This window comes from Mercenaria mercenaria, chromosome 1 (assembly GCF_021730395.1).
Source record: "Mercenaria mercenaria strain notata chromosome 1, MADL_Memer_1, whole genome shotgun sequence".
Classification (NCBI taxonomy): Eukaryota; Metazoa; Mollusca; class Bivalvia; order Venerida; family Veneridae; genus Mercenaria; species Mercenaria mercenaria.
The window spans coordinates 24,934,883-24,961,630 of record NC_069361.1 but is presented as its reverse complement, the minus strand read 5'-3'; the positions used below and the strand labels follow the sequence as shown (position 1 = coordinate 24,961,630).

The following is a 26,748-nucleotide window of genomic DNA, read 5'->3' as shown; positions in this document are numbered from 1 at the left end:
AGTTTTTAAATATAGATCATGATATTCTCCCATTGTTTTAATTTTAAATTTATTCCAAATATTTTTAGCATGTTCATATTCGTTGTCAGATATGTGTGTTTCATTTAAAATTGAATAAAACTCTTCTTTAGAAGGTAATTCTGTTTCTTTGAATTTTTTAAATGAATCCATGTAATCATATGGATAAATACCTTTTGTCTTTAATAAATCTATGTAATCAAATTCTTGAGATAAGTATTTAAATTCTGGAATATTTTTTACTAGGTTATCCAATGATTGAGACATAAATTGGAATGAATCAATAAAGACCAAGTCAGAAATCATAAATGCCATATATCTTTCCATATTGTTAGGAATAACATTAATTTCTTTTTTAAATTTCCCTATTTGTTGCATAATAAAATGACCGTCATAACCTCTTAAATTATGAAAAATAACAGGAATTTTATGTGTTAGTTTAAAATTAATATTACATTCTGAGTGAGCACTTCCTCTGAATTTTCCTGTTATATGACAATGATCACGTACTGGCACTTCACCTTCTATATATTCTTTTTCACAGATATGACAAAACTTTTGTTTTTTAAATTCACTTTCATCTTTTTTAGACATTCTTAGTTCTTTGTTAAAGTTAACACTAAATATTTCTTTACAATATTCCTCTTCCTCAAGCATTTTTTCAATAAACTTATAAACTGCATTAGGGCCTCTATAAATCTGGGTTGGTTTAGTATATGATCGTCATAACAACAAACAACTTTATAGCCGTAACCACAATCTATATGATTTTGATATGGTTCAGTAAATGAAGATTCAGTTGATGGTAAAGCAGTTAAAACTTTTTTAGTTATTGATTCAAAATCAGCATAAATTACAAAAGGTACTGCTAAACCTTTATGATAATTTTTAAATTGTACTTTACTTCCCTCTTTTGGCATTTTTACACCTTGGATACCATTAATAGCTAAACAGTTTGGTATGTGTTCATTTAATATTCTTTCTTGAGTAAAATGTTGTAAGCAACTTTTACAAAAATGTTTCTTGTTTGTATTTTTTGTTTTGTTATTCATTAATCTATTAAAGTCTTTTATCCAAACATAATGTTGGACTACAGTTCTTGAGGGCTTACAGTCATCATCAGTTATTTTATCATTTATTTTATCATTAGTAATTAGCAACATGTCACAGTGTTCTTCGTATTGATATTTTGATATGTACAATGGATAAATACTATTTTCTTCATATCCAAATATATTAAATGATATTTCATTTAAAACTTCTATTTTAGGTATTTGATTTAATGTAACAGGAAATTTAATTCCAGTATAATCAAGATCGTTTATATGTTTTTTATAATTTGAAACTCTTTCAGAATGTTTTGTTACAGGAAATTTATAAGCTAAATGACACCATCTAAAACATTGATTATCATCATTCTTTATATTTATCAATCCTTTCTTTGGATTTTGTAATGGTTTTGGTAATTCTAAATAACTTGAAGCAGCCAATGGACTATACTTATATCTATTTATATAATGAGCATCAACTGACTCTATTCTCCAGCCACTTCCTTCAGAAATCCAATTACCAATTCTATTTATTATTTCATCAAAAGCTTGATGTAAAGTTTTTTTTATTTCGTTTGTGTTAATAATTTCTAAAGCCTTTGATTGAAATATTGTTTTGTAGATCTCTCGATTTCCATCTATATATTATATTTAGAAAAAAAAATCTTCAAGCAAAAAAGGATTAAAAAAATAATTAAAAAAATAATTAAAAAAATAATAAAATAAATAAAGTTTTAAATTTTCTTTAAGAAGAAATAAAATATTTAAATTTATATCTTTTTCCATTAACTTTTGATATTCCACATTTTACTCGGTTTGTCCCTTCACAACACATTTTTATTAACCCAGCATTAATACCAAATTCTTTGGATGCTTTGTAAGTGCTTCTATATATTTTTTCTTCATTAGTATCACAGTCGGTTACAATAACTTTTTTAGGATTGTTTCGATAATTATTTGGTCTGGGACAATCACATAATCTTTCAGCATTTTCTTCTTCAGTTAATAGACAACCACAGTCCCATTCAAATAAAGTTCTTTTACGAAGATAAGGATCTATAACATTTTGTAATTTATCAATGACATGATTTTTATATTCATCGCTAACTATTTGATCAAGTTTTGATTTAATAACATTTCTTCTTTTAAGAACTTTCTTATATGAATTTTTATCTGGATTCATTATTTCTCCTAAAGTGCTAGATAATTTTGACATAATCATTCTATTTACCTTTCTATTAACCATCTATATATAATATACTTATAGAAAAAAATCTTTAAAAACACACCTAATGAAATTATATCGATTTGAGAAATTTGTTTATATTATCTATATCTTTTGAATAAGATTTTAAAGTCATTTTTTCTAAATTGTTATCAACTGTTAAAATTTTAATACCTTCTTGAAACATTCTGTTTAACCATTCTTCGTGTAATTTGTGTTGTTTTTCTAAATAATCTAAACCAACTTTGTTTTCTTCCGTTCTGTTTCTTTTCTGAAGTCTTTTAAAACATATTTCTGGGTCGGTTTTAACATAAACAAATCCATCAATTGGATTTTTTCCGTATGGTTTTATAATATGATCAGTTAAGAAAAGATTGTATACTGCCCACTCGGGGTCATTTATAACACCGTTGTCGTGATGTTGTTTTGTAAAGCGTTACTGTTAGTTAAATAACAACGTTCAAGGACAGAAACACCATCAAACTGTTTAGCAGAAGATAACATTTTTATATGACTGTTTAAAGTTGTTAGCTGAAAAGGAAATAAATATTTGGAAGGTTCTTGAGCAGCAAGTTCAAAAAGGTTATATGAATTATAACTTGCGAAGCTGGAACCTTCGGTTGCACGTGGATCCATAACATTTTGCCATTCGTGAATTGGTTCTGGAATTATATTAAAATTAGGATTATATTCTTTAATAATATCTAAAAACGTACTTTTTCCTGATGCAATATTACCTTCAACTGATATAATTTTTCTCATTTATATAAAATACTTACAGAAAAAATCTTTAATTAAAGTTAATACAGCTCTTCTTCTTTTTTACTTTTATATCCATTAAGTTTAAATTCCTTCATGTGCATTTCAAGAGGTGTTGAATAATTTTTTTCTTTCTGCATTTCTAATAGTATTGTAAAAATATCCTGAATAACTTTATTTGGATCTTCTTTATTTACTTTTCCAATCCGTGCTTTTGTTATAAGTTGTTTTATTTTGTGATGATGTGTTTTTAAAATAAATTTCTTGTCGTCAAGTTTTAGTCTGTTAGTAAATATGGTAATTACTGATGGAACAGCACCAGCAACTGCTACAAATATAGGAATAGCTGGAACAAGTACTAATGCAGCTGAACAACCAAAAATGCCTGCTGTAATATATAATCCAGTACTTAGTCTTCCACAAAACTTATAACTTTTTCTGTAAGCAGCAGCTAGTTTAGTTAAGTGAATAATTAATTGATCTATTGTTTCTATTCCATTATTATTAGAAATAAGATTTTAATTACTCATTTATATAATTAAACTTTTTATTTTCTAAATTAAATTTGTTCAAGATCGCTAAACGGAACCAAACTATTAAATTTTTCATTGTAACCTTTCCATTTTACTAAAGCTTGTTTTTTCTTATAGTCTCGTCTAATAACTTTTTCTATTCTAAAAACTTCTTGTGTAGTAGGTAAAAGTTCTTGTTCATAAAATGAACCTTGAATTATTTCATCATTTAAATCTTTAATAGTGTATGTTCTGGGATTTGTATTATTAATTTTATAAATTATAAATATTTCCTCTGTCCAATTTGGTGTATATCCTTTTTCAAAATGTCTTTTAAGTTTACTTAAGCGAACTCGATCACCAATTTTAAATTTTGCTTTACTCTTTGGTATCTTTAAATCACCATATAAATTAAAGTAAACCGTACCTTTATTTAAGTTTTTACTAGCTTCGGTTGGTGTCATTTTTATACTAGAATGTTTTGTTTTGTTATATTTATCAACCATATCCTGCAAATTATCTAAATAAGTATAAGTATTATTTGCTGTAAAATATTTCCACATTATTCTTTTTAAACTTCTATTAAATCTTTCAATAACTACAGCCTTTCCTTCATTAAATGTATGGTACATGTTAGTTTTATTTTTATTCAAAAATGATTCAAACTTTTTATTATAAAATTCTTTTCCTTCATCCACCCATAAATTTACTGGTAATCGTCCTTCTAAAATTATTTTTTCAAATGCTTCAGTAACAGATTCTCCAGTTTTATTCTTCAATGGAATAACCCAAGCATATTTACTAAATATATCAATAACGGTTAACAAGTACTTTACTCCTTTATTATATTTTGAAAAGTTTTGCATATCAACTAAATCAGCTGACCAAGTATCATCAATATCATTAACTATCACTCTTCGTTTCCTAAATTTCCTTTTAATTGGTTTGTGTAATTCTTCTGCTAACTCATCGCTCCAGCGGTAGCTTGGTGCAGTGATTCCGGGGGTATACTCTACCCCCTTTTCCCGTTTTTTGACTTTTGTCCGAGACCAAGTTTGTATTTTGTTTTAATGATAGGTTTTACAACTAAATGTTTTGCAATCTTTTCTCCAAATGTTTTTGATTTAGTGTTATTTAAATTGGAAAGCATTTGCTTATCACATGTACTCTTTTTTACATCACTGTCATAGCAAAAGTCATGGTCCATACATACTGCATCCAGTTCGTTGACAGGAGGTCCGTTATCTAAAGGATTTCCTGGTCCACAATAGTTATATCCTGGAAGTGTTAAACCTTTTTTAGGTAATAAAGGTAACATTGCTTTGTGAATATCTAAATTACCCCCTGTACTTTTAACAAACTTTGATTTCATTTTTCCACAAGATTTACATTTTGCTTTTATCATTTTTCTCCCATTTTTTGTTATAATATAGTGAGGATTTACATTATCTGTAAATTTTCTTTCTTTCAAACAATATATTTAATTTTGTAAACTCATTTTATATTATATATGTTTAAAATTTTTTAGTTGGTTTAAAATCTGTGGATTTTAAATTGTCCGGCATTGGATTTTTTAGAATAGGGGCAAGGGGTCAGTCTGGACAAAGATTAAATCTTTTTTGGTTAAACCAAAGGTTTTCATTCGGTTTAACTAAAGATTTAAAAGATTTTTAGGGTATCAAGGATACTAAGTTAATATTTTAAGTTTAGGGCAAGGTTAAAGTGCACTTATAGAATAGGGACAAGGGGTCAGGGGGGTCAGATTGGCCTAGAACAAACAATTACTATACTACTGTAGTTATTCCTGATTTGCTGTATAGTTAACATTAACAGTCTGATATTGTTTACATTGCATTTTGTTTTAAAGTGACAACACAGAATTCAATAGCGAATATGTTTAAAGAAGGTTGCCAGGCATAACCCGTAACAGTATATAGTTCGTTCAAATAAATATAAACGAACCTTTTGTCCGTTATCCAAAACGACCATATTTCTATCAGGTTGGAATTCCGACACACGGGTCTTATAGAGTTTACAAGGTTTTGGGAGGACCTCAGCTGTTCTTATCTCTGTCTGGTCCATTGTTTTGATTCCGCCACCAACCAGGGTCCACATAGACTGGTAGTAGTGTTTCTGAAATGACAAAAATGACAGCATGACTCCTGAAATATTCAACATTGTATAAGGCCGAATTGTCTTAATTAAAACAACAAGAAACTAATTTTAAAAAAGACCTATGACCTCCGAGCGTGACCTTGATCTTTGGGTTTGGCATTTGGGTGTTATGCATGACAAGTTTTCTCATTATGTAAACAGTTCTGCCAAAAATTTCCTTAACGGATTAACATTTAAAAAAAATCGTCTGTTATTGAATTTCACCACAAAAATGTCACACTTTCCCCCAATGCAGTAATGGTTTGATCTTAACATATTTTTCTTTTCAAAGTGCTGATATTTACAGCAATTGCTATTAATTATGCGTGATTTTTTCGTGCCTAGAGGTAAAAAGTGGACGCTTTGCATGAGATACTATGTACATAGCCACCTAAGCCTACAATAAAGTTTTAGGGCTATATTCATAGTCGTTACTCAAACTCACACTTGACTCAAACTTGGGGAAATATCACTCAAGTGGACCTCGAGTATACCTTGCGGGAGTGTGAGTGGAGTTTGAAAGTCATATTCATAAATTCCACTCAATCTTAACTTTCGGAAGGACAGCTCGAGTAATGGTTTTATTGTACACAATGGATTTAGAGGATTATAACGGTTTATATGACAATAACATCAAATATAATGCAAACGTGCTGAACATTATTTTTGTAATTGGAAGTTGTCATCTTATTGCTCGTCTGTATGTTTATCCGTCCGTCCGTTCGTCTATTTGTTTTATAATACGTCCTTCCGTCCGTTCGTCCGTCCATCAGCCAGTCTACTCATCTGCATTAGTAGAATTAAATTTATACATAGAAATATAAAGTTTAATTTCGCTGAAATTAAAATTTATTTAAACAACTGAATTTTTATCTCTGCCATTAATTGTTTGTATTTCCCGAATGCCAGCCCGCGTATTTTTTTTTAAAATTTCAATTACATGTACTAAAAACATAATTGAGCCGCACCATGGGAAAACCAACATAGTGCGTTTGCGACCAGCATGGATCCAGACCAGCCTGCGTATCGGCGCAGTCTGGTCATGATCCATACTGTTCGCTAATAGTTTCTCTAATTGCAAAATGCTTTGAAAGCGAACAGTATGGATCTTGTTTTGGCGAATTTTACTTTCATAAAATGTTGAGTGGGCCTCAATACACGTCATGTGCATTTCGGTATGGCATATTGTAAATCTTACTAGTATTAAAATCTAAAATGCATTACATTCGTTGAAATATATAGTTATCATCTCATGTCATAGAGATCTCTGAGAGCATCTTTGCCTCGTTTCTCATTAGTGCGATTGACTAGAACCTACAATTTCCTATTATTTTCATAGTTTTCTGCACCTTCGCGCTGCTATGTTGCTTCCATGCATTTTAGCTGGAGCTTTGTCCTTCATATTTCCTCATTATTTTCCTATATACCATACATTATATTTACAATATGCCATAGTTTTCATTTAAAAAGTTATAATAAAGTCATGGCCTTATCCCACATTATCTTGTTTTGTTTTTGTTACATTACTTGGTAATTTACCCTTGCCTTAACCGACCCGTACTGTAGACAACCTCCAAATACATATAACCTGCTTACTAAAGTCACACTTTACCTGTCTTGAAAAATTCAAGTTTTCACAAATACCAGCATTTTCAGTCCCTAAGGGAGGTTTTGCAGTCGGGTTTGACTGTATATATATATAAATACCCTAGCACCCACCAATAAATTAATGAGATTTAAATAATATAGGTTCTTCATTACATTTAATTTGTCGGATTGTTTATATTTTTCAGTATGAATTAACCGATATCTAGGCTTGTGACATGTAAATATTTGTTACCACGACGTGTGTTTCTTGGAGTGACTGATGAGCCCCGTTAGGCTAAGTTTCGTAGATGTATATCTGATTTCCTATATCTATTTTTAACCGTTTTTATTAATTAAACAGTCTTTTCATTTGTTGGGTCTTTTTGCGTTTTCGTCGTCCTAAAAAACATGTATTTTTAAAGAACATAATATATTTTTTTTCCAAAATACCTTTCACAAACATGAACTTTCGCTTTAACATGACACTGTTATCTTACCTTCAAATTAATTAAATATTGTAAATTTTTCATCTAAACTTACATTATGAGACCTTGAGAAACACTCAAGGGTCCCCAGGACCTCCCTCAACAGTCATTCACTCTTGGGAGTTGACTCGACTGTCACTCACCTTTATGAATACAAATGGAATCTTTCCTGAGTAAAGAGGTGACCGTTAGGCAATTTATTTGAGTGTACTCAATGAGTGGTGTTGGAGTATTGTCTATGAATATAGCCCTTTGTGGAGTTGTCTGCATTTTTTCCAGATATTTGCTCAAGATCATTTTTTCCAGCTCTTTTCAATTCCAGAAAATGATATCTAAAATATTTGTTCAGACTGCACACTTTAATGCAGCTAGCTACATACATATCTAAAATAGATAGTGCCTACTTGAAGTTTGTATTTTTAGTTACAATGCCTAGGGGCCATATTCATAGTCGCCACTCAGACTCAAACTTGACTCAAACTTGGGTAAGTATCACTCAAGTGGACCTCGAGTAGACATTGCGAGAGTGTGAGTGGAGTTCGAAAGTCATATTCATAAACTCCACTCAATCTTAACTTTCGGAAGGACAGCTCGAGTAATGGTTTCATTGTACACAATGGATTTAGAGGATTATAACGGTTTATATGACAATAACATCAAAGATATGCAAAAGTGCTGATCATTATTTGTCATCTTATTGCTCGTCTGTATGTGTATCCGTCCGTTCGTTCGTCTATTTGTTTTATAATACGTCCTTCCATCCGTTCGTCCGTCCATCAGCCAATCTACTCATCTGCATTAGTAGAATTTAATTAATACTTAGAAATACAGTTTAATTTTCGCTGAAATTTAACTTTATTTAAACAACTGAATTTTTAACTCTGTCATTAATTGTTGGTGTTTCCCGAATGCCAGCCCGCGTATTTTTTTAAAGTGCAATTACTAAAACATAATTAAGCCGCACCATGAGAAAACCAACAAAGTGCGTTTGCGACCAGCATAGATCCGGATAAACCTGCGCATCCACGCAGTCTGGTCAGGATTTGTGCTGTTCGCTACTGGTTTCTCAACTTGCAATAGGCTTTGAAAGCGAAAAGCATGGATCCTGACCAGACTGCAAACGCACTATGTTGGTTTTCTCATGGCGCGGCTCATATCTTTTTGTAAAAAATGTTTCCGTTGTCATTTAAACAATGAGATTTAATAATGATAGGCTCTTCATGACATTTAATTTGACGGATTGTTTATATTTCAGTATGAATTAACCGATATCTAGGCTTGTGAAATGTAAATATTTGTTACTACGTCGTGTGTTTCTGGATGTGACTTATGAGCCCTGTTAGGCTTGGTTTCGTAGATGTATATTTGATTTCCTATATCTATTTTTAACCGTTTTTGTTACAGTCTTTATAACAGTCTTTTAATTTGTTATGTCATTTTTTGCGTTTTCGTCGTCCTCAACATGTATTAAAAAAAGAACATAATTATTTTTCCAAAATACCTTGCACAAATATGAACTTCCGCTTTAATATGACACTGTTGTCTTACCTTCAAATTAATTAAATATTGTAAATTTATCATCTTAACTTACATTATGAGACCTTGAGAAACACTCAAGGGTCCCCAGGACTTCCCTCAACAGTCACTCACTCTTGGGAGTTGACTCGACTGTCACTCACCTTTATGAATACAAATGGAATCTTTCCTGAGTAAAGACGTGACCGTTAGGCAATTTATTTGAGTGTACTCAATGAGTGGTGTTGGAGTATTGTCTATGAATATAGCCCTAAGTCAATGAAACTTTACTCCATCGCCGAAATATACATATAAGACATGCACTCAACAAATGTCACTATTTAACAGCAATACTCACGTTGCATTAAACACTCAAAATATTTATGATAAATATTGTTTTACAGCAACAACACAAGAGAGCCAAACGATCTTGGGTTGCTCACCTGAGGAACATTCACTAAATATTTCATGTAGGTGATTAAAAAATAAACCAAGGTCTTTTGACCATTTAACATTTTATCCAATATGATTAACATCTGCAAAATAAGAGAACACGGACCTAACAACACCTAATTTGCTAGTTTAAGGGAGCATAACTCCGTCGCGAATCAGGCTGGTTAAAGGTGGTCAATCACATTTAAACAACATTTAATGACATTTTTTACTTTTTGTATATTCTGGTAGAGAATTATTTAAGGATCAAAAAGACCGATTACATAGAGTTAGATTCCTATTTGAAATGTATATTTTATTATTTTTATAAAATTTTGTAATTACTCCCCTTTAATATGAAAGTATATAAAAAGCTGGGTATTTCTTTTTATTTCGATACAATGTCTAGTTTTACGACATATCAACTATTGAACAATCTGAACCAAAATGCAAGTTTAAAAGCTGTGTGTAGCTTCTGAATCCATTTATTTCCAGTCTATCTTGGTTGCGCAACCAAGATAGGCAAAGGGAGGTAATAATAATTTTTCAAACTTGCGTTTTCATCTAAATACATAATTTTTAATGCAAATATTTTACAAATATATTACAATATGTATAATATTTATACATTTCTTTAGGCAAGGTATGTTTATCAAATTTATACTTATGATAAAATAACTCTATCTTGGTTGGGCAACCAGGATAGGAAAATAAGTTTTAAAAATACCTCCAGTGAAAATCTAATTTGTATTAAGTGTTAGTGAACATAAATAGTGCAAATGATCAGACGCTAAAGTTTCGAACAAATCCGTTACATGGCCAAAATCTGATTATCCACCTTTAACTAAGGAAATGAGGCATTTTGACCATTTTATAACTGACCATGTTTGATGTAAATCAAATAACATATAAATATACCAGAATGCGAACGCGCTTTAAATCTTTATTTTTTTTTATTTCAATGATGTAAGAAATCGGGATCTTTTTCCCATCTAACACTGGACTTACTTTGGTGAACAAGCAAAACATAGTGATGTTCGAAAGGAACCGAGATCTTATGGAGACAAAACTTGTGTACAACATTAAATGAAAAATGAACACGCTATCGTGAACACTGTAAACAAAAGGATGAAAGACGAACGGACGACGGAAAAAAGACGATATCTAAAACTTCATTTGAGCCTTAAAAACCGATTAAATCCTGTCTTAGAAAGTGTCAATATATGAAGCATTACCTCAGCTGGCTCTATGACAGCAACAGTTCCTGGTCCGAGTGCACGACAAGCACGTGCAGAAACTGAACATCCCCCTGTCCCTCCTCCCGCTACAACAAGCTTGTGATGTATGGTATCATTTCCTCGTTCACTACTGTAATTCCGAACGAATTTCACAAAAAGCACGCGTCCTGCACGGACAGCCATGTTCTATTGCAGCAATATAAATTAATCCTAATTTTCTACACTTTAAGGTAGTTCTTCACGTTCAGATCAAAACTTTTTCTACAATCTAGCATTTAATCCTCAGGCTGATATTTCAAAACTAAGAATATGTCGCAAATAAAAAAAAGATAAGATTGTTTGCTTATATTTGAAATATTTTCCCATGATAATTTCAAGCAGATTTAAAGGCAATATATGGAATCATTTCACGTGCCAAAATTGTTGTTATAATTTTAGCACAACGTCACAGATACCACAAGAGCTGACCTTAGAGTCGTTTTAAGACAATTTGTTTACGATTCTCAGTAAGCTCATTTATCGGTTATCACTCAACAAAACTGAATAAAACACATGTCGTCCCCATAAAAATACCATCAAGATTGCATAGATTACATAACTGTTGCTATTAGTTTGATGAAAATATGGCCCTTTTCTACTTCTTTGCGATTGTCAGTGAGTTCTTTTCCATGATAATGGGCAATTACGCTACGTAGGTTCCATAATTCTTTTTTTTTCATTTTGATGAAATTATGACCCCTTTTTCAACACATGTTAACAAAAGTATGTTTAAATTATTCCCCTTTGTTGTATTAGCTTTTTTTAAAACAAAATTTTGTTTGAGATTATCAGCGAGTTAGTATCCAAGTCACTACACATCACAACTGCATGAGACTTCACACATTCCTTTAGCACGATAATGCCAATTGAATGACATAAGTTCCAGAGCACTTGATGCCCACATCACTACACCGCAACCACATTCCCCACCCAACAAAAAAGGGGGAAAAATACGCCCTGGCCCACAATTTTTATATTGTGTGCCCCATCCCTAAATTATTTTAGATACTTGTATTTCTTAATATAATAAATGAGATTAACGCCACGACGTCCTGTTTATCAAACGTGCAGAACTACCTTAAACGAAACGAATTCCACCCGTTTCACATTCTACAACTCCAGTAAGTTAGATATTAAACATAATCCTCCTATTACTGAGCCAGATCTGTGATTTCTGCGTTCAGAAATAATTCTTACGTGTTGAAAAGTGCAGAATATCAATCTCTTTGTAATAACAACATGTTGACGAAATTTATACAGTTGCACCATTATATACCTCTATGATTTCCAAGGATATTGTTGTAATGACAGACATGTGCAATGCGCATGTCACTCTACAGAATGCTGCGTTGGTGCATTTCAGAGCATCAAGAAATATCGTACGCTTTTTATTATAGCCCTGCAGAGCATGATGAAAATATGTCGGAGCGGAGACATGTATCATGAAACAAGGCTACAATGTTTAATATAATTGACCGGACCAAAACTAAAATGAATATTATATTATGGTAACCATGACATTTGCCTTCATCATGAGATTATAATTAACTCGTATACATGTATACAGTATAATGGACAAAAAGGGGGCTATAAGCCTCAGTCATTGACAATAAAGCAGATTGTTTTAATAAAAGAAAGCGTTATATGGACCGAATATGAAAAGGACTTGATTAAGTTATTGTGTCATGTAGTTATTCTATTTACAATTAACGATCGCATTCTTTATTAGGCTATTGCATTCCATTTTAAAATAAAACGCTTGTATATACCCCGAGTCTTTTGTGTGCGAACGTGCTTTATTTGATCTCTTCAGAGTACATATTACTTTACATACCCGATGCATCTGCCAGTGAAATTTTCAGTTTATATTTATACGCTTATTGCTCGACAAGCCATTCAATAAGTGTTTTATTACATGCATGTCATTAGAATATATTTTTTTTATTAGATCTATTTCTTTTCTTCATAATTTGATTTTAGCCAAACAAATATTATTTTTGAACATTATGTGGGTCAAAAACATAAACTATGGACAGGCGATTAATAAAAAGAGTCATGTGATAATGAGTTTATTTACATCAAACTGAGAAAAAGTCAAACGTGGATACGCGTATACCGTCTATGTTTAGTTATACCACATAGAAGCACATATTCTAGAACAGTGAGACTAATGTAACTGGTTCATAAAAAAGTCTCTTTAATGCATGTTTACCTCTGCAGGAAAGCAGTAGTCACGTTTACGTTAGGTTTTTGTCACTGAAGACTAACGAATGTAATTGTTTTAGCATGAGCAACATCTTAGCTATTCAGTGCAGCTGCACTCATTGCTAATATATTAGGGATGTCTGTATATTCCATTAATCTTGAATTTCATGCGAGGACAATTTAATGTTTTTGTTACTTTTGTCTGATTTTGTTATGCCAAAGACAGATGAATCACTAAATGATTTATTGAAACAAATGAAATCTCTCAAATTATATTGTACTGAAAATGTATACTGCACTAGTAAATACTGAAAATGCAATTTTCAATACATTTTTATGTACATGTATCATGTTACACGACTCCTACATAGATTGTGTTTCACTGCACACACAATAACTTTAAATAGCGTATATATTTCGTTAAATTGTATTTGAGGAAGTAGCATTATTACAACCGAATCGTGTAAAAGAATATGAGCCGTGCCATGGGAAAACCAACATAGTGGGTGTGCGACCAGCATGGATCCAGACCAGCCTGCGCATCCGCGCAGTCTGGTCAGGATCCATGCTGTTCGCTAACGGTTTCTCTTATTGCAGTAGGCTTTAAAAGCGAACAGCATGGAGCCTGACCAGACTGCGCGGAAGCGCAGGCTGGTCTGGATCCATGCTGGTCGCAAACCCACTATGTTGGTTTTCTCATGGCACGGCTCATATATTCATTGAATGTATTACAATTATCTCGTTACAAGTCAAATTTCTCATAGTTACGAAAAGCTGTTGTAATTATGAGGAAGTCATTTCATTTTATTACGAGAAAAGATTTCTAAATAACGAGAAAAATCTCTCAAGAGGACGTTATCTCGTTACAACAAGAACAGTTATAACCGATGTGACCTTGACCTTCAAACCCAAAATTAATATTGATTATTTACTGACCAAGGTCAATGGCTCTTTAAGTCTGAGGTGTCTGGATCAAATTGTTCTGAAGTTATAGGGCTGACATCCTTTTTAAAAGTTCAGGCCCCTGTGACAAAAAACAATAGGGGTCATCTATTCCCTTGCACTTTTGTTCTGTGAATTTTGATGGTTATATGTCAAGTGGTTCTCAAATTAATGATTGGAAACATTTTTCTTGATTCAGGCCCCTATGTCTTGTCTTTTGAAGGCGATAGAGATCATTTACTGACCTAGACCAATTTGCCAATGAAGTTTGAAAGTTGTATATCAAATTGTTCTCTAGTAATTGGTCGGAAACCTTTTTTAATATTCTGGCTCCTGTGACCTTGACCATGTATTCAATGACTCAAAAACAATAGACGTCACCTACTCAGTAGCCAGTTTACCCTATGAAATTTGAAGAATGTACGTCAAATGGTTCTTAAGTTTGTTTCTTAAGTTCAGGTCCCTTACGGTGATTTCGACCTTTGACGTATTGGCCTTGAAGTCAATTGTAATCATCTTCTAACCAAGGCCAATTTGCCAATAAAGTTTGGAGGTTCTATTTAAAATGGTTCTCAAGTTATCAAAACGTTTTCAATGTTCATTACCCTGTGTCTTTGACCTTTGAAATATTTACCTCAAAACAGTAGGGGTCGCCTACATTTTCTCACAATAACAAAATATTTTCTCGTCGTTGCGAAGTATTTTCTCGTTATAAGAAGATAATTATCTCGTAACCTTCGAGATCCTTTTTCGTAATTACAAAATCTTTTCTCGCGATAAGAAAGGGGTTATCTCGCACGAGATAATATATTCAGTAAATATTATCCATTTGGCATGATTCTGTGATGGCTGATTTAGGACATTTTGTTATGTCGCAATTACAGAATAATGTGCGCTCAGCAATTCGTTGTGTCGTCCTGGCGCCCGCAAAAACGCGCGTCACGAAATTTTGAAAGTTTTTGTGTCATTCTGGCGTGCACCAACGCGACATAACGAAACATAGAACGAGACAAAACGTAACATTTTATTGCGAGGAAACGTGCGCAAAGAGTTCATTTTGGCGTGTTGGCGCACATGCCAAGACGAAATATAATGTTTCGTTATGGCGCGTTGGCGTGCACGACGCTATGAAGCACATTACGTAGTGCTGATTTGGCGTTTTAATTTTTTTTTATTATTATTTTATTTTATCTTGGCGCGTGTGCCAACACGCCAGAACGAAAATCCTTGTTGATGTTGTGCGCGCCATCGAGAAACAATAAAACAATTCATTTTATCTTTGCGTGCACGCCAACGCGCCCGCACGAAACTTCTGTTGATGGGCAACATGCCAGCATGAAATAAAATGTTTCGATCTGTCACGTTCTAAGTTTCGTTATGCCGCGTTGTTAGTTTCCTTTTGTCGCATCGGCGCGCACACAAAACTTTCAAAGTTTCGTTATAGCGCACTGGCGCGCGCGCCAGGACAACAAAACGTAATGTGCTACTTAAACTGCGCGCACGCCAACGGCAACACGCCAACACGCAAATCGGCCATCATGCGATTCGACTTTCGTACTAAGCATTGCGGTCGTTCACCAATAAGATATCCGACCTCTATATACTGGCATTATATAACTCCTTTGAACATATTACCAAAGTTCTTACTTTTCTTTTATTTTGTGACAGCCACCATTTATTAATTATGTGGGTTTTTTTTTGGTACATGAATACAATTCCATTCCATTCACCTTTGACTGCTAGCGACATGGAAAGTGCGCTTTGACAAAATGGTACAACCTTACGACATACGCCCACAACAAAATCAAACCGGCTCTTTTTTTAGGTTTACATATTTATTACCAACTATATACATTTTTACAATTATAATGACGTGTAAGACTAGAACCAACACAGGCAACAAGTGATTTTTGCCAATTTAAGGTAGTTCTGCACGTTCGGATCAAAAGTTTTTCTACAATGTAGAATTTGTTTAAACCCTGATTTTTCAAAACCCCAGAATATACTTAGAAAATTGAGCAAATAAAAAGAGCAAATAAAAAAGATAGGGCCGTGTGCTTCATTTTCTTGCCAGACTGATTGGAAAATTAGAACCTCACGCAAGTTTTCATAATGGGAGTCTATGAGAAAATCACAATTTCATAACATTTTCGCGAATAGAATTTTTTCTACAATATAGATTGTAATGAAACTCCTCATAGTCGTAAATAAACATATGACCTATAATATGGTGAAAATAAAATGTATAGGTCCGTGTGCTTGTTTTTGAGATATTTGCCTATGATTAAAGTGATCCACACATTTCCAGCAGGTTTTAAGCCATTATTGTGAATTATTTTACATGTCACATGTTTTAGTATCATATTTTAACTTTAGAAAGATAGTAACGTCATTGTAATAAAACACACGGGTTGCCATTAATAAGTAAAATTATTTTCATTTCCTAACACCGACTCCAGACTTTTCCGGATAAATGACGTCATCAATTCCGGTTTATTAAACGTGCAGAACTACCTTAAGGCGAACAAAATCAATCCGTATTTACAATTAATATGTGTTATATTAACAAAGCCTCATCATCATATGGTGAACAACATAAAAGAGTTTAAAGTTTCAAGCACACCAAGTGGTATGACTGCTACATGTGGTTACCTCATAGTATAAGTAGGCACAGGCGCTGGAGGTAGCATGGGAATATCACGTGAGAATGGAGGCACTCCATGACCCCAAACCTATTTCCTTGTAGACAAGCATCCATTTACACGCACTTAACGTCAGAAAATGGTTTATTTTATCAAATTTTGAGAAAGTTTGAAGTCGGATCACTTGACGAAGTGGACACCACAACCTCTCCCTTTCCCCAGTTTATGCATATACGTCATTGCCTGGCGTCCCTGTCAAGAACAGGAAAGTGCATTGTTCTCTAATATCTGCCAGTTTGTAATAAAAATAGCCAATGTGCACAATTTGTAAATGAAATACATTTGTCTTCCTCTTCAACCATACATATTTTTCACATTAAATGAACTTGACATGGTTTCGACATAATTCCTTCTTCCAGTGACGTACAGAGCCGCATTAAAATAGTTAATAATTTATTTGGACAGCCACGGGCACATCGCTTTTCGTAATTCTTTTGGTCCACCCCATTTACCTCTGAAAAGCAAGCAAATAAAACTCAATCATAAGATATTATAGAAAAGTATCGTCACGACAAAGATTTTATACCAAAATAGCTGCGCAATGTATGTGTCTAAATAAAGACCCACTAATGAATAATTATAATTGTAGAGTATATACGGTATATCACGTGGTCATGTACTGGCGGGAATTTTATGTATTAATATGTATGCATGCTTGATGCTGATGTTAGTTGTATATTTGTCATCTATGAGTATAACTGTGTATTAAAGTATAGAACCCACAAAGTGTTCTCTATATAACACTACAATTTGGCGACGCAATGGGATGTTTTTGAATTAAATTCAAAGGACATTATGATTTAATTCGTTTGTAACTGATTAAATTCGAAGACTGATTTAAAACAGGACATGCAAACTGTCTACATGGTTTAAATGGATTAAATTCGGAAGATTCAATGTTGATTAAATTCGAGAACATTGGTTTTTTGTGATTAAATCAGTCAAATTAAGTTTGATAAGTAATTAAGATGGCAAAATTTGTGGACTTAACTGGCATAGAAGCTTTTAATGTTCATTGTGACCAGTCTGAACAGGGAACTTTGTAGAAGCGTTGGCTCAGATCGTTTGAACTGTTCGCTGAGGGACGCGGAATTACCAAATTTGATCAAAAACGTTCACTATTATTACACTGCGCTGGTATGGACGTACAGGACATTTATTTTACGTTACAAGAAGAAGAAGGCGCTAACATATATTTAAAGACGGTGGCAACATTGAACAAGTACTTTATCACAAAAGTCAATATACCGTACGAAAGATATCAATTCAGAGCCACTAAACAAGAACATTCGGAAACAGTAGAACAATACGTGTCTAGATTAAGGCAAAAAGCAATTCACTGTGAATTCGAAAATACTGATGAACAAATTAGGGAACAGGTTATCGAAAAGTGCAAGTCAACAAAATTAAGAACGAAACTGTTAGAAAAAGGTCAAGATCTAAAATTGAACGAACTTTGTAGGATTGCTTCCACCATGGAATTAGCAGATCTACAGTCAAAACGTATGGACGAAGGCACAACAGCGCAAGAATCAGGAACGGTCAATAAATTAGAAAACGGCACGAAACCTAAACGTGTCGAAACCAGAAATATTAGACAACACAGGAATGTGAATTCGAAACAGCAAGAATTGTGCTTCCGTTGTGGTTTATCCGGACATAAAGCTCGAGATAGAAATTGTCCTGCGAGGAAAATAAGTGTGATCGGTGTGGACTTATAGGTCACTACAAAAAATGCTGCAAAACGCAAATGGGGAAAAATGCAGGCAAACAGAGCGGCCGAGGTCGGTCTGGACATGTGAATAAAGTTGAAGAGCTGGCAAAACAGGATTATTCAGATAATTCCGAATACCAAGATGAAGATGATAATTCAAAGGAATATTTATTTGTGCTTGGATCACGGTCAGAAAAGGTAACACTTTCTCTAAATGATATCGATGTGGAATTTATAATCGATTCTGGTGCGTCAGTCAATATGATTGACAGAGAATTATGGGAAAAATTAAAGATGAAACGGATAAAATGTAAGACTGAGAAAACAGACAAGAAACTGTTCCCATATGGTGCTGAAAAACCTCTGAAGCTTCTTGGCAAATTCACAGTTGATGGGACAGTGAAAAAATGTGAATGGGAAATATATCACGTTGGATATATATGTGATGGACGGTAAAGGCCCAGCTCTCTTAGGGAAAGAAAGTGCAGAAGAATTGGGACTTCTGAAAATGGGAATAAATCTACTACAGGACGATATTTTGAGGAAATACGACAATTGCTTCACAGGAGTTGGACATCTCAAGGACTTTCAGTTGAAATTGTCAATAGACGATACAGTGAAACCTGTGGCACAAAAGATGTATAGGATACCATTTTCATTACAAGAAAAAGTCAGTGAAAAGCTTGACGAATTGGAAGCTATGGACATAATTGAAAAAATAAATGAGCCGAGTCATTGGGTGAGCCCTGCGATAATCGTACCGAAAAAGGATGGCGATATCAGAATTTGCGTTGATATCAGACAAGCAAATGTTGCTATTCAGCGCGAAAGGCATCCAATACCAACAGTAGACGAGATACTGTACAAAATGAATGAAGCTGAAATATTTAGTAAATTAGACTTGACTATGGCATTCCATCAGATTGAATTAGATCCATCATCAAGGCACATTACAACGTTTGTAACGCACAAAGGCTTATATAGATACAAGACGCTTAATTTTGGTGTTAATGCATCAACTGAAAAGTGCCAGAAAATTTTTTCACAGGTATTTGCAGACTATGACGGTGTTGAGAACGTGGCAGATGACTTAATTGTTCATGGTAGAAATAGACAAGAGCACGATCATCGTTTGCAGAATGTGTTTGAAAAATTAACAGAGAAAAGGCTGACACTCAATCGTTCAAAATGTCAATTTGGAATGGACAAGATCACTTTCATGGGACATGTGCTATCAAAGCATGGAATCGAACCGACCGAAGACCGGGTGAAAGCTATCAAAACAGCACCGAGGCCTACTACAGCAAAACAGACAAGGAGTTTCCTTGGCCTTGTCAATTACAGTGCAAAGTTCATTGAAAATTTTGCATCAATATCTGAACCGTTACGAAAGGTCACAAGGCAGGATACAATCTTCGTGTGGGGAGAAGAACATGAAAATAGTTATAGGACATTAAAAGAGGCAATGGCAAATGCTCCAGCGTTAGGTTATTTCAGACTCGATGCTGAAGAAACACAAGTGATAGTGGACAGTTCTGGTGTAGGATTGTGCGGAATACTAGTGCAGAAACAGAACGGTGAAAGAAGAGTGATATCTTATGCTAGCAGGTTACTATCAGATACTGAAAAGCGTTACTCAGCTACAGAAAAAGAGGCTTTAGCTGCAGTCTGGAGTGTTGAGAAATTCAAAATGTACTTGTTTGGAATAAACTTTGAAATAGTGACAGACCATAAACCATTAACTGTTTTGTTTGGCCTAAAATCAAAGCCAAGCGCAAGAATTGAAAGGTGGATGCTTAGACTCATGCCTTATTCATACACAATTAAGTATATCAAAGGAGTAGACAATTGTGCGGATGCCCTATCTCGATTAGTTGGAGATAACCAATTACCTCAGAATGACAAATTTCTGGAGGATGAATCGGAATACTATGTGAACTTTGTGTCAAAAGAGGAGTACCAAACTCGTTATCACTGGATGAAATTGAGAAATGCTCGAAACAGGATACCGAGTTACAACAGTTGAGAGTTTGTTATCATCAGGCGTCATGGGATAAAACCTGTGCAAATTACTTTCCATTCCGTAATGAGATAAGCTGTCAAGGAAATATAGTGTTAAGAGGCAGACGTATAGTGATACCTCGAGAATTAAGACACCGATGTATCAAACTAGCACACGAGGGACATTTAGGTATAGTGGGAACAAAGGAGCGACTAAGAACAAAATGTTACTGGCCAAAAATGCACATTGACGTTGAAAAGTTTGTGAATTCATGCACGGGATGTCAGCTTGTTAGTCAACCACCGAGGCCAGAACCCCTCAATCCAACAGAGTTACCACCAGGACCCTGGCAAGATATTGCGATGGATATATTGGGACCGCTTGAAAATGGACTGTATGTTGTAACAGTTATTGACTATTACAGTCGTTACTATGAATTGGAAATAACAAAAAATATCACAAGTGAGAAAATGATTGAAATTTTGGACAAATTTTGGACTGACTGTTTTGTAGATACGGTTATGTAGAATCACTACGTACTGACAATGGGAGACAATTTGTTTCAGAAACGTTCGAAAAGAATTTGAAAGATCATAACATTGTGCATCATAAAACAACACCGTTGTTTCCATCCGCAAATGGCGAAATCGAGAGACAAAATCGATCACTCATGAAACGAATACGGATTGCACGCGCCCAGAAGAAGGACTGGGAACGGGAGGTTCAAATTTACCTTATGGCATATCGATCTACACCACACTCAGTAACTGGAAAATCCCCTGCCGAACTAATGCTTGGTAGACAAATGAAAACCAAATTACCGCAGATTGGGCGAGAAACATTTAGTGATGAAGAAGTACGCGATCGTGACAAAATTCAGAAATACAAAAACAAAATATACATTGACCATAAACGAAAAGCAGGTGAAAGTGACTTAAAACCTGGAGATAAAATTCTTTTGAAAGACACAAGAAATAGAAATACGAAAATGAATACAAACTATGATACGAACCAACACCGTATATTCTTATTAAAAAATTTGGGAATCGGTGTATTTTAAAATCTCCTGATAATGTCATATACAAACGCAATAGCACTCATGTGAAAAAGCTGAAAGAATTTGGCGCGAAAACTGAGACTGGCTAAAAAAAACTGTCTGCATATTAAATTGTCTAGTTTCAGCAGTAGATAAAGTTCAGGAAAGTGTGTGTTCTGTTTACATTAATTAGCTGATATTTACAATATAATATTGCAACATTATACTTTTGCTTGATAAATGCCAGTGAATGGAATGTTATTTCATTGAAACATTATATCTATGTTGATAAGTTGTTTTTTTCTAGTGCAAAGATTTTTCTCATGCTGCCGTAATTGTTCTAAAACTTTCAGTTCATGCTAATACTTTGTCACAATATGTAGAACTTTAGTTGTTAAATTTTGAATTTCTAAAAATTGGTGATTTCTTTAATTAGTAGAATACTATTCTGAAGAAAGGGGAAGAACTGTAGAGTATATACGGTATATCACGTGGTCATGTACTGGCGGGAATCTATGTATAAATATGTATGCATGCTTGATGCTGATGTTAGTTGTATATTTGTCATCTATGAGTATAACTGTGTATTAAAGTATAGAACCCACAAAGTGTTCTCTATATAACACTACAATAATCTATTGCGTTTCCATGGTGGTAATCATACACGATTCGCGAAGAAAAATGGAAAAATACAATATTTAGCACAAGCTACATATTCACAGTGACACTCTGAGGCCAAGACTGTCTAAATAGTTCAGTAAAACCATTAGGCAATATGCACAGTTTTAAGTTTAGGCCACACTGTTTCCACGACAACACTTTGTTTCCACAGTCTTATATATACTGAACAAAGTAACTAATTTCCGCTGTGTTTAAGAACAGATATACGTAAATATGAAAATAAGGGTTAAATTATTTTAATATGGTTTGCGAGAGTATTTCAATGTAAATATATGTGGAAAATTAAATCGCTCTACGTTTACGGAAAACTGATGAAACGATTGATTAAAGGTAGTGTCGCGAAGTACGCGAACTTATTATAAATTTGAACTGTTGCAAAGTATGCAATATTATTCATTTATATGTATCCGCCGGCATGGCGGATGTGTGTTAATTTAAGGATTATGTTTACCGGCGGATCAGCGTCGGCGGACTTTTGTTCATGTTTTTCACGCTTTTCATGTGAATTGCATTGTTTGAAATTACTATAAATAGGTGTATTATATTAAAAGAAAAAGGTTATTTTTCAGTTTGGGATTTATAGAAGTAAAAAGGTGTTTAAGAAAATAAAATATGATTTAAATGATATGGATATTTGTTATCATTCAAAAATAGAATAAAATATTATGTAGCATTTAAAAACTGGGGCATTCGCTACATAATTGGCGCCGGAACCCGGGAACAAAGAAACACCGATAATAAGTGCTTGTGATTGTGAATAAAAGTGTAAAAAAAAAAAAGGAAAAATGTCGAAAATATCGTATTTAAAAGGCGTTAGGACAAGATTTTTCAACATCTTGAAAACGGAAGTTGAAACTGCACAAGAAATATTGCAACGTGATTTAGAATTCAGTGACAAGGATGAATGCATAGAGAGTGCTGAAAAATGTATAGAGAAAATGACGATATATACTGAGAAACTTGAAATTCAAACGGATAAAATAGCAAGTGCAGTTAGTGAAGAAGAAGCTGATTACACCCAAAGTATACTTGAAGAGGATTGTTCTCTTTGTGAAAAGGTTACGGACAATTGCATTGCACTTAATAAAATGAAAGAAAAAATGTTAAATCTAAAGAAGAAAGAAGAAGAGTCTAAAAGAAAAGAAGAAATGGTAAGTGCAAGCCAAATTGTAGAATTACAATATGAATTACAAAATATTGTTGTTAATCAAATGAAACAACAACAAAAGCTAATAGAAATGAACGAGAGAAAAGAACACATGAAATCATCAGTAAAATTACCCAAACTAGACTTACTACCTTACGGTGGAGATAAACTTAAGTGGTTGGAGTTTTGGGATTCATTTGAGTGTACAATCCATAAAAATAAAATGCTCTCAAACGTCGAGAAGTTTACATATCTAAGGAATAAGTTGTACGGGGAAGCAAAACGGGCCATAATGGGTATTGCCCTTACTGAAGAAAATTATGATGTGGCAATCGAAATTCTGAAAGATCGTTTTGGAAATATACAAGAAGTGATTGACTTGCACTATAACCAGATGATAAATTTGTATCCAGCAAGCAACAAAACAGAAAGTTTGAGAATACTTTTGGACAAAGTCGAAAAACATCTTAGAAGTCTAGAAGTGCTTCATCAAAATATCAATCAGGACGTATTTGTTTCAATGATACGTTCAAAACTTCCTCAAGATGTGTTGCTTCAACTAGAAATTCAAAAAGGAACAGTGGATAAGTGGACTGTCACAACCCTTAGAGACAAACTCAGATGTTATGTAACAGCTCGTGAGAAAGCAGAGAAAAAATCATCAATATCAGATTCAAGTAGAAATCGATCAAATGAGAATTCTCTGAGTCGACATACGCCGAAAGGGAGAGATAGTCACGGAAACAAGTTTCGAGAACCAAGTTTTTTACACAATTCTGGAAAACTAGGTTCTGCCGAGGCTCTAGTTACTACCGAACAAAGGAAGTCAGTAAACACGAAGTTTAACAAATGTCGATATTGTGAAAAGGGACACTGGAGTGACGAATGTCCTACTTTTCGCACTATTGATGAAAGAAAAAAGAAGTTAAAGGGAAGCTGTTATAAGTGTTTGAAAGTGGGACATTCTTCAGATGAATGTAAAGGGAATAAAAGTTGTGTATACTGTAGTGGACTAAACGTTCACCATCGTAGTTTGTGTCCAAACAAATTCAAATCGACAGACGTTTGTGCGGTTAGTTCAGAGACTACAGGCTCTTCTAAGAATAGTGAAATACGTGAGGAAAACGTGCTAATTTCATCTGGTGAAATGGTTTTAATGCAAACAGCAAGAGCGGAAGTGCAAAACCCCAAAGGAACAGCCAGAGAACACGCACGAATACTACTTGATTCTGGATCCCAGAGAACTTACATTACACAGTCATTAGCCAAGAAGCTCGGTGTAGAGAAAGGCAAGGAAGAAGAAATAAAGCTAGTCACATTTGGTTGTGATAAACCGAAGATTATTAAAACATATGCCACACAATTGTGCTTAAAGTTAAAAAATGGAGAGTATATTGAAATCAGTGCAAATATTGTTCCAGTCATAAGTGAGAACATACAGCAAAGACAAATAAACATGTCTACAGATGAAAACTTAAAGCACCTATTGAAAAGTTTAGATATGGCTGATACACTTGAACCAGCAGAAACATCAGCAAATGTAGACTTGCTATTAGGAAACGATTATTACCTGGATATTGTTATGTTACAAAAGATTCAGGTTACATCAGGACTTTACCTACTAGCATCAAAGTTAGGCTGGATACTTACAGGCAGAACAAAGGAAACACGCGAAAATGAAAATGAAACAAACATGCTAATTCTTACACACGGAACAAATATCAGTGCAACAAAGGTGTTTTCAAGTGTCGACTCGATTGTTCCAACAAAGCCAGATTTGGATGACTTTTGGAAGATCGAATCCTTGGGAATTACTAAATGTGAAAATCAAAGTCAAATAAGTGATAAGGTTGCTCTGGCGACATTCAAAGAGACGTTGAGATATAAAAATGGAATGTACTTTGTGACCTGGCCATGGAAAGAAGAAAATCCAGAACTACCGGAAAATAGACATCTTGCATTCTCAAGGTTGAAATCAAATATAGCAAGAATGAAAAACAAGCCTGAGATTCTTGAGAAATACAACACCGTGATACAGGAACAACTTAGCAAAGGTGTAATTGAAAAGGTAGATAACAACACGAAAAATGGAGCGATACATTATATTCCACACCATGCTGTGATTACTCCACAAAAAACTACAACGAAATTACGTGTAGTGTATGATGCATCTGCGAAAGTTAGAAAAGAGAACAAAAGTTTGAACGAATGCTTGTATCGAGGCCCAGTAATACTAAGTGATCTTTGTGGATTATTAATGCGCTTCAGGTTACATAAAGTGGCAGTGGTTTCAGATATAGAGAAGGCCTTTTTACAAATCGGGCTACAAGAAAACCAGCGGGACGTGACAAGATTTCTCTGGATAAGAGACATAAAACGGCCTTTTGTAAATAAAGAAAATGTACAGGAGTACAGATTTTGTCGTGTTCCATTTGGTGTTATTTCCAGTCCTTTTTTGTTGGGAGCAACTATTGAAAGTCACTTGGAATCTTATAACAACAGTATTGCCAACAAAATCAAAGATGACATCTACGTGGATAATGTGATTACGGGCACTGACACATGGCAAGAAGCACTTGACTTGTATAGTGTAAGTAAAAGGATATTTAGTGAAGCCTCCATGAATTTAAGAGAATGGGCTTCAAATAGTTCTGACCTATTAGAATCAATTGCATCAGAGGACAAAGCAAAACATTCGGTTATCAAAATATTAGGACATACCTGGGACACTAAAAATGATACACTTAGTGTAAGTGTACCACAGCCCTTGAGTGAAATAAACAGCTTAACAAAAAGAATCATTTTGAAACAGATTGCTTCTGTTTTTGATCCACTGGGGTTGTTAAGTCCAGTTTTGTTAAAAGGAAAAATTCTCTTGCAAACTATATGGAAGAGAAAATTTGACTGGGACGATCCACTAGAAGAAATCGATATTCTTGATACCTGGTCGAGCGTGAAAAAGAACCTAGAAGAGATAACAGCATTCACATTTTCTCGGTCCATGGCAGTGTATACGTGTAGGCAAAATACTGAATACACCTTATTGTGTTTTTGTGATGCATCCGCAGACGCCTACGCTACGTCAATATATCTTCATCAAAAAGGTGAATCAGACACACAAGTGAATCTAGTGTTTGCTAAAAGCAGACTGGCTCCTTTAAAAGAAATAACTATACCCAGATTAGAATTGATGGCTGTTCTTATAGGTGTCCGATGTTTGAAATTTGTGCGTGATCAACTGAAGTTAGATATTAAAAACATGTACGTGTGGACGGATTCTCAGTGTGTTATTCAGTGGATTAAATC

General features: G+C 34.0%; 2 protein-coding genes across 5 annotated transcripts in view; both read right to left on the bottom strand.

The window, feature by feature from the left end:
- LOC128556811 (sulfide:quinone oxidoreductase, mitochondrial-like) overlaps positions 1-12,259 on the bottom strand; it is a 65,060-nt gene extending 52,801 nt beyond the window's left edge. The window contains exons 1-3 of one of the 4 annotated variants that reach the window (XM_053542480.1): positions 12,211-12,259; positions 10,972-11,160; positions 5,526-5,696 (exon numbers count right to left, since the gene is read on the bottom strand). In XM_053542480.1, the coding sequence (XP_053398455.1) occupies positions 5,526-5,696; positions 10,972-11,157 (357 nt within the window). In that variant the 5' untranslated portion in view covers positions 11,158-11,160; positions 12,211-12,259. Of the gene's footprint in view, positions 1-5,525; positions 5,697-10,971; positions 11,198-12,090 lie in introns of all 4 variants that reach the window. The other 3 variants (XM_053542476.1, XM_053542477.1, XM_053542478.1) reach the window with 3 other exon arrangements.
- A 3,717-nt stretch (positions 12,260-15,976) lies between these two features.
- Positions 15,977-26,748, bottom strand: part of LOC128556805 (sulfide:quinone oxidoreductase, mitochondrial-like) — a 30,960-nt gene continuing 20,188 nt past the window's right edge. Inside the window, exon 10 of the mRNA XM_053542475.1 lies at positions 15,977-17,316. Within this exon, the coding sequence (XP_053398450.1) occupies positions 17,256-17,316 (61 nt within the window). The 3' untranslated portion in view covers positions 15,977-17,255. The remainder of the gene's footprint in view (positions 17,317-26,748) is intronic.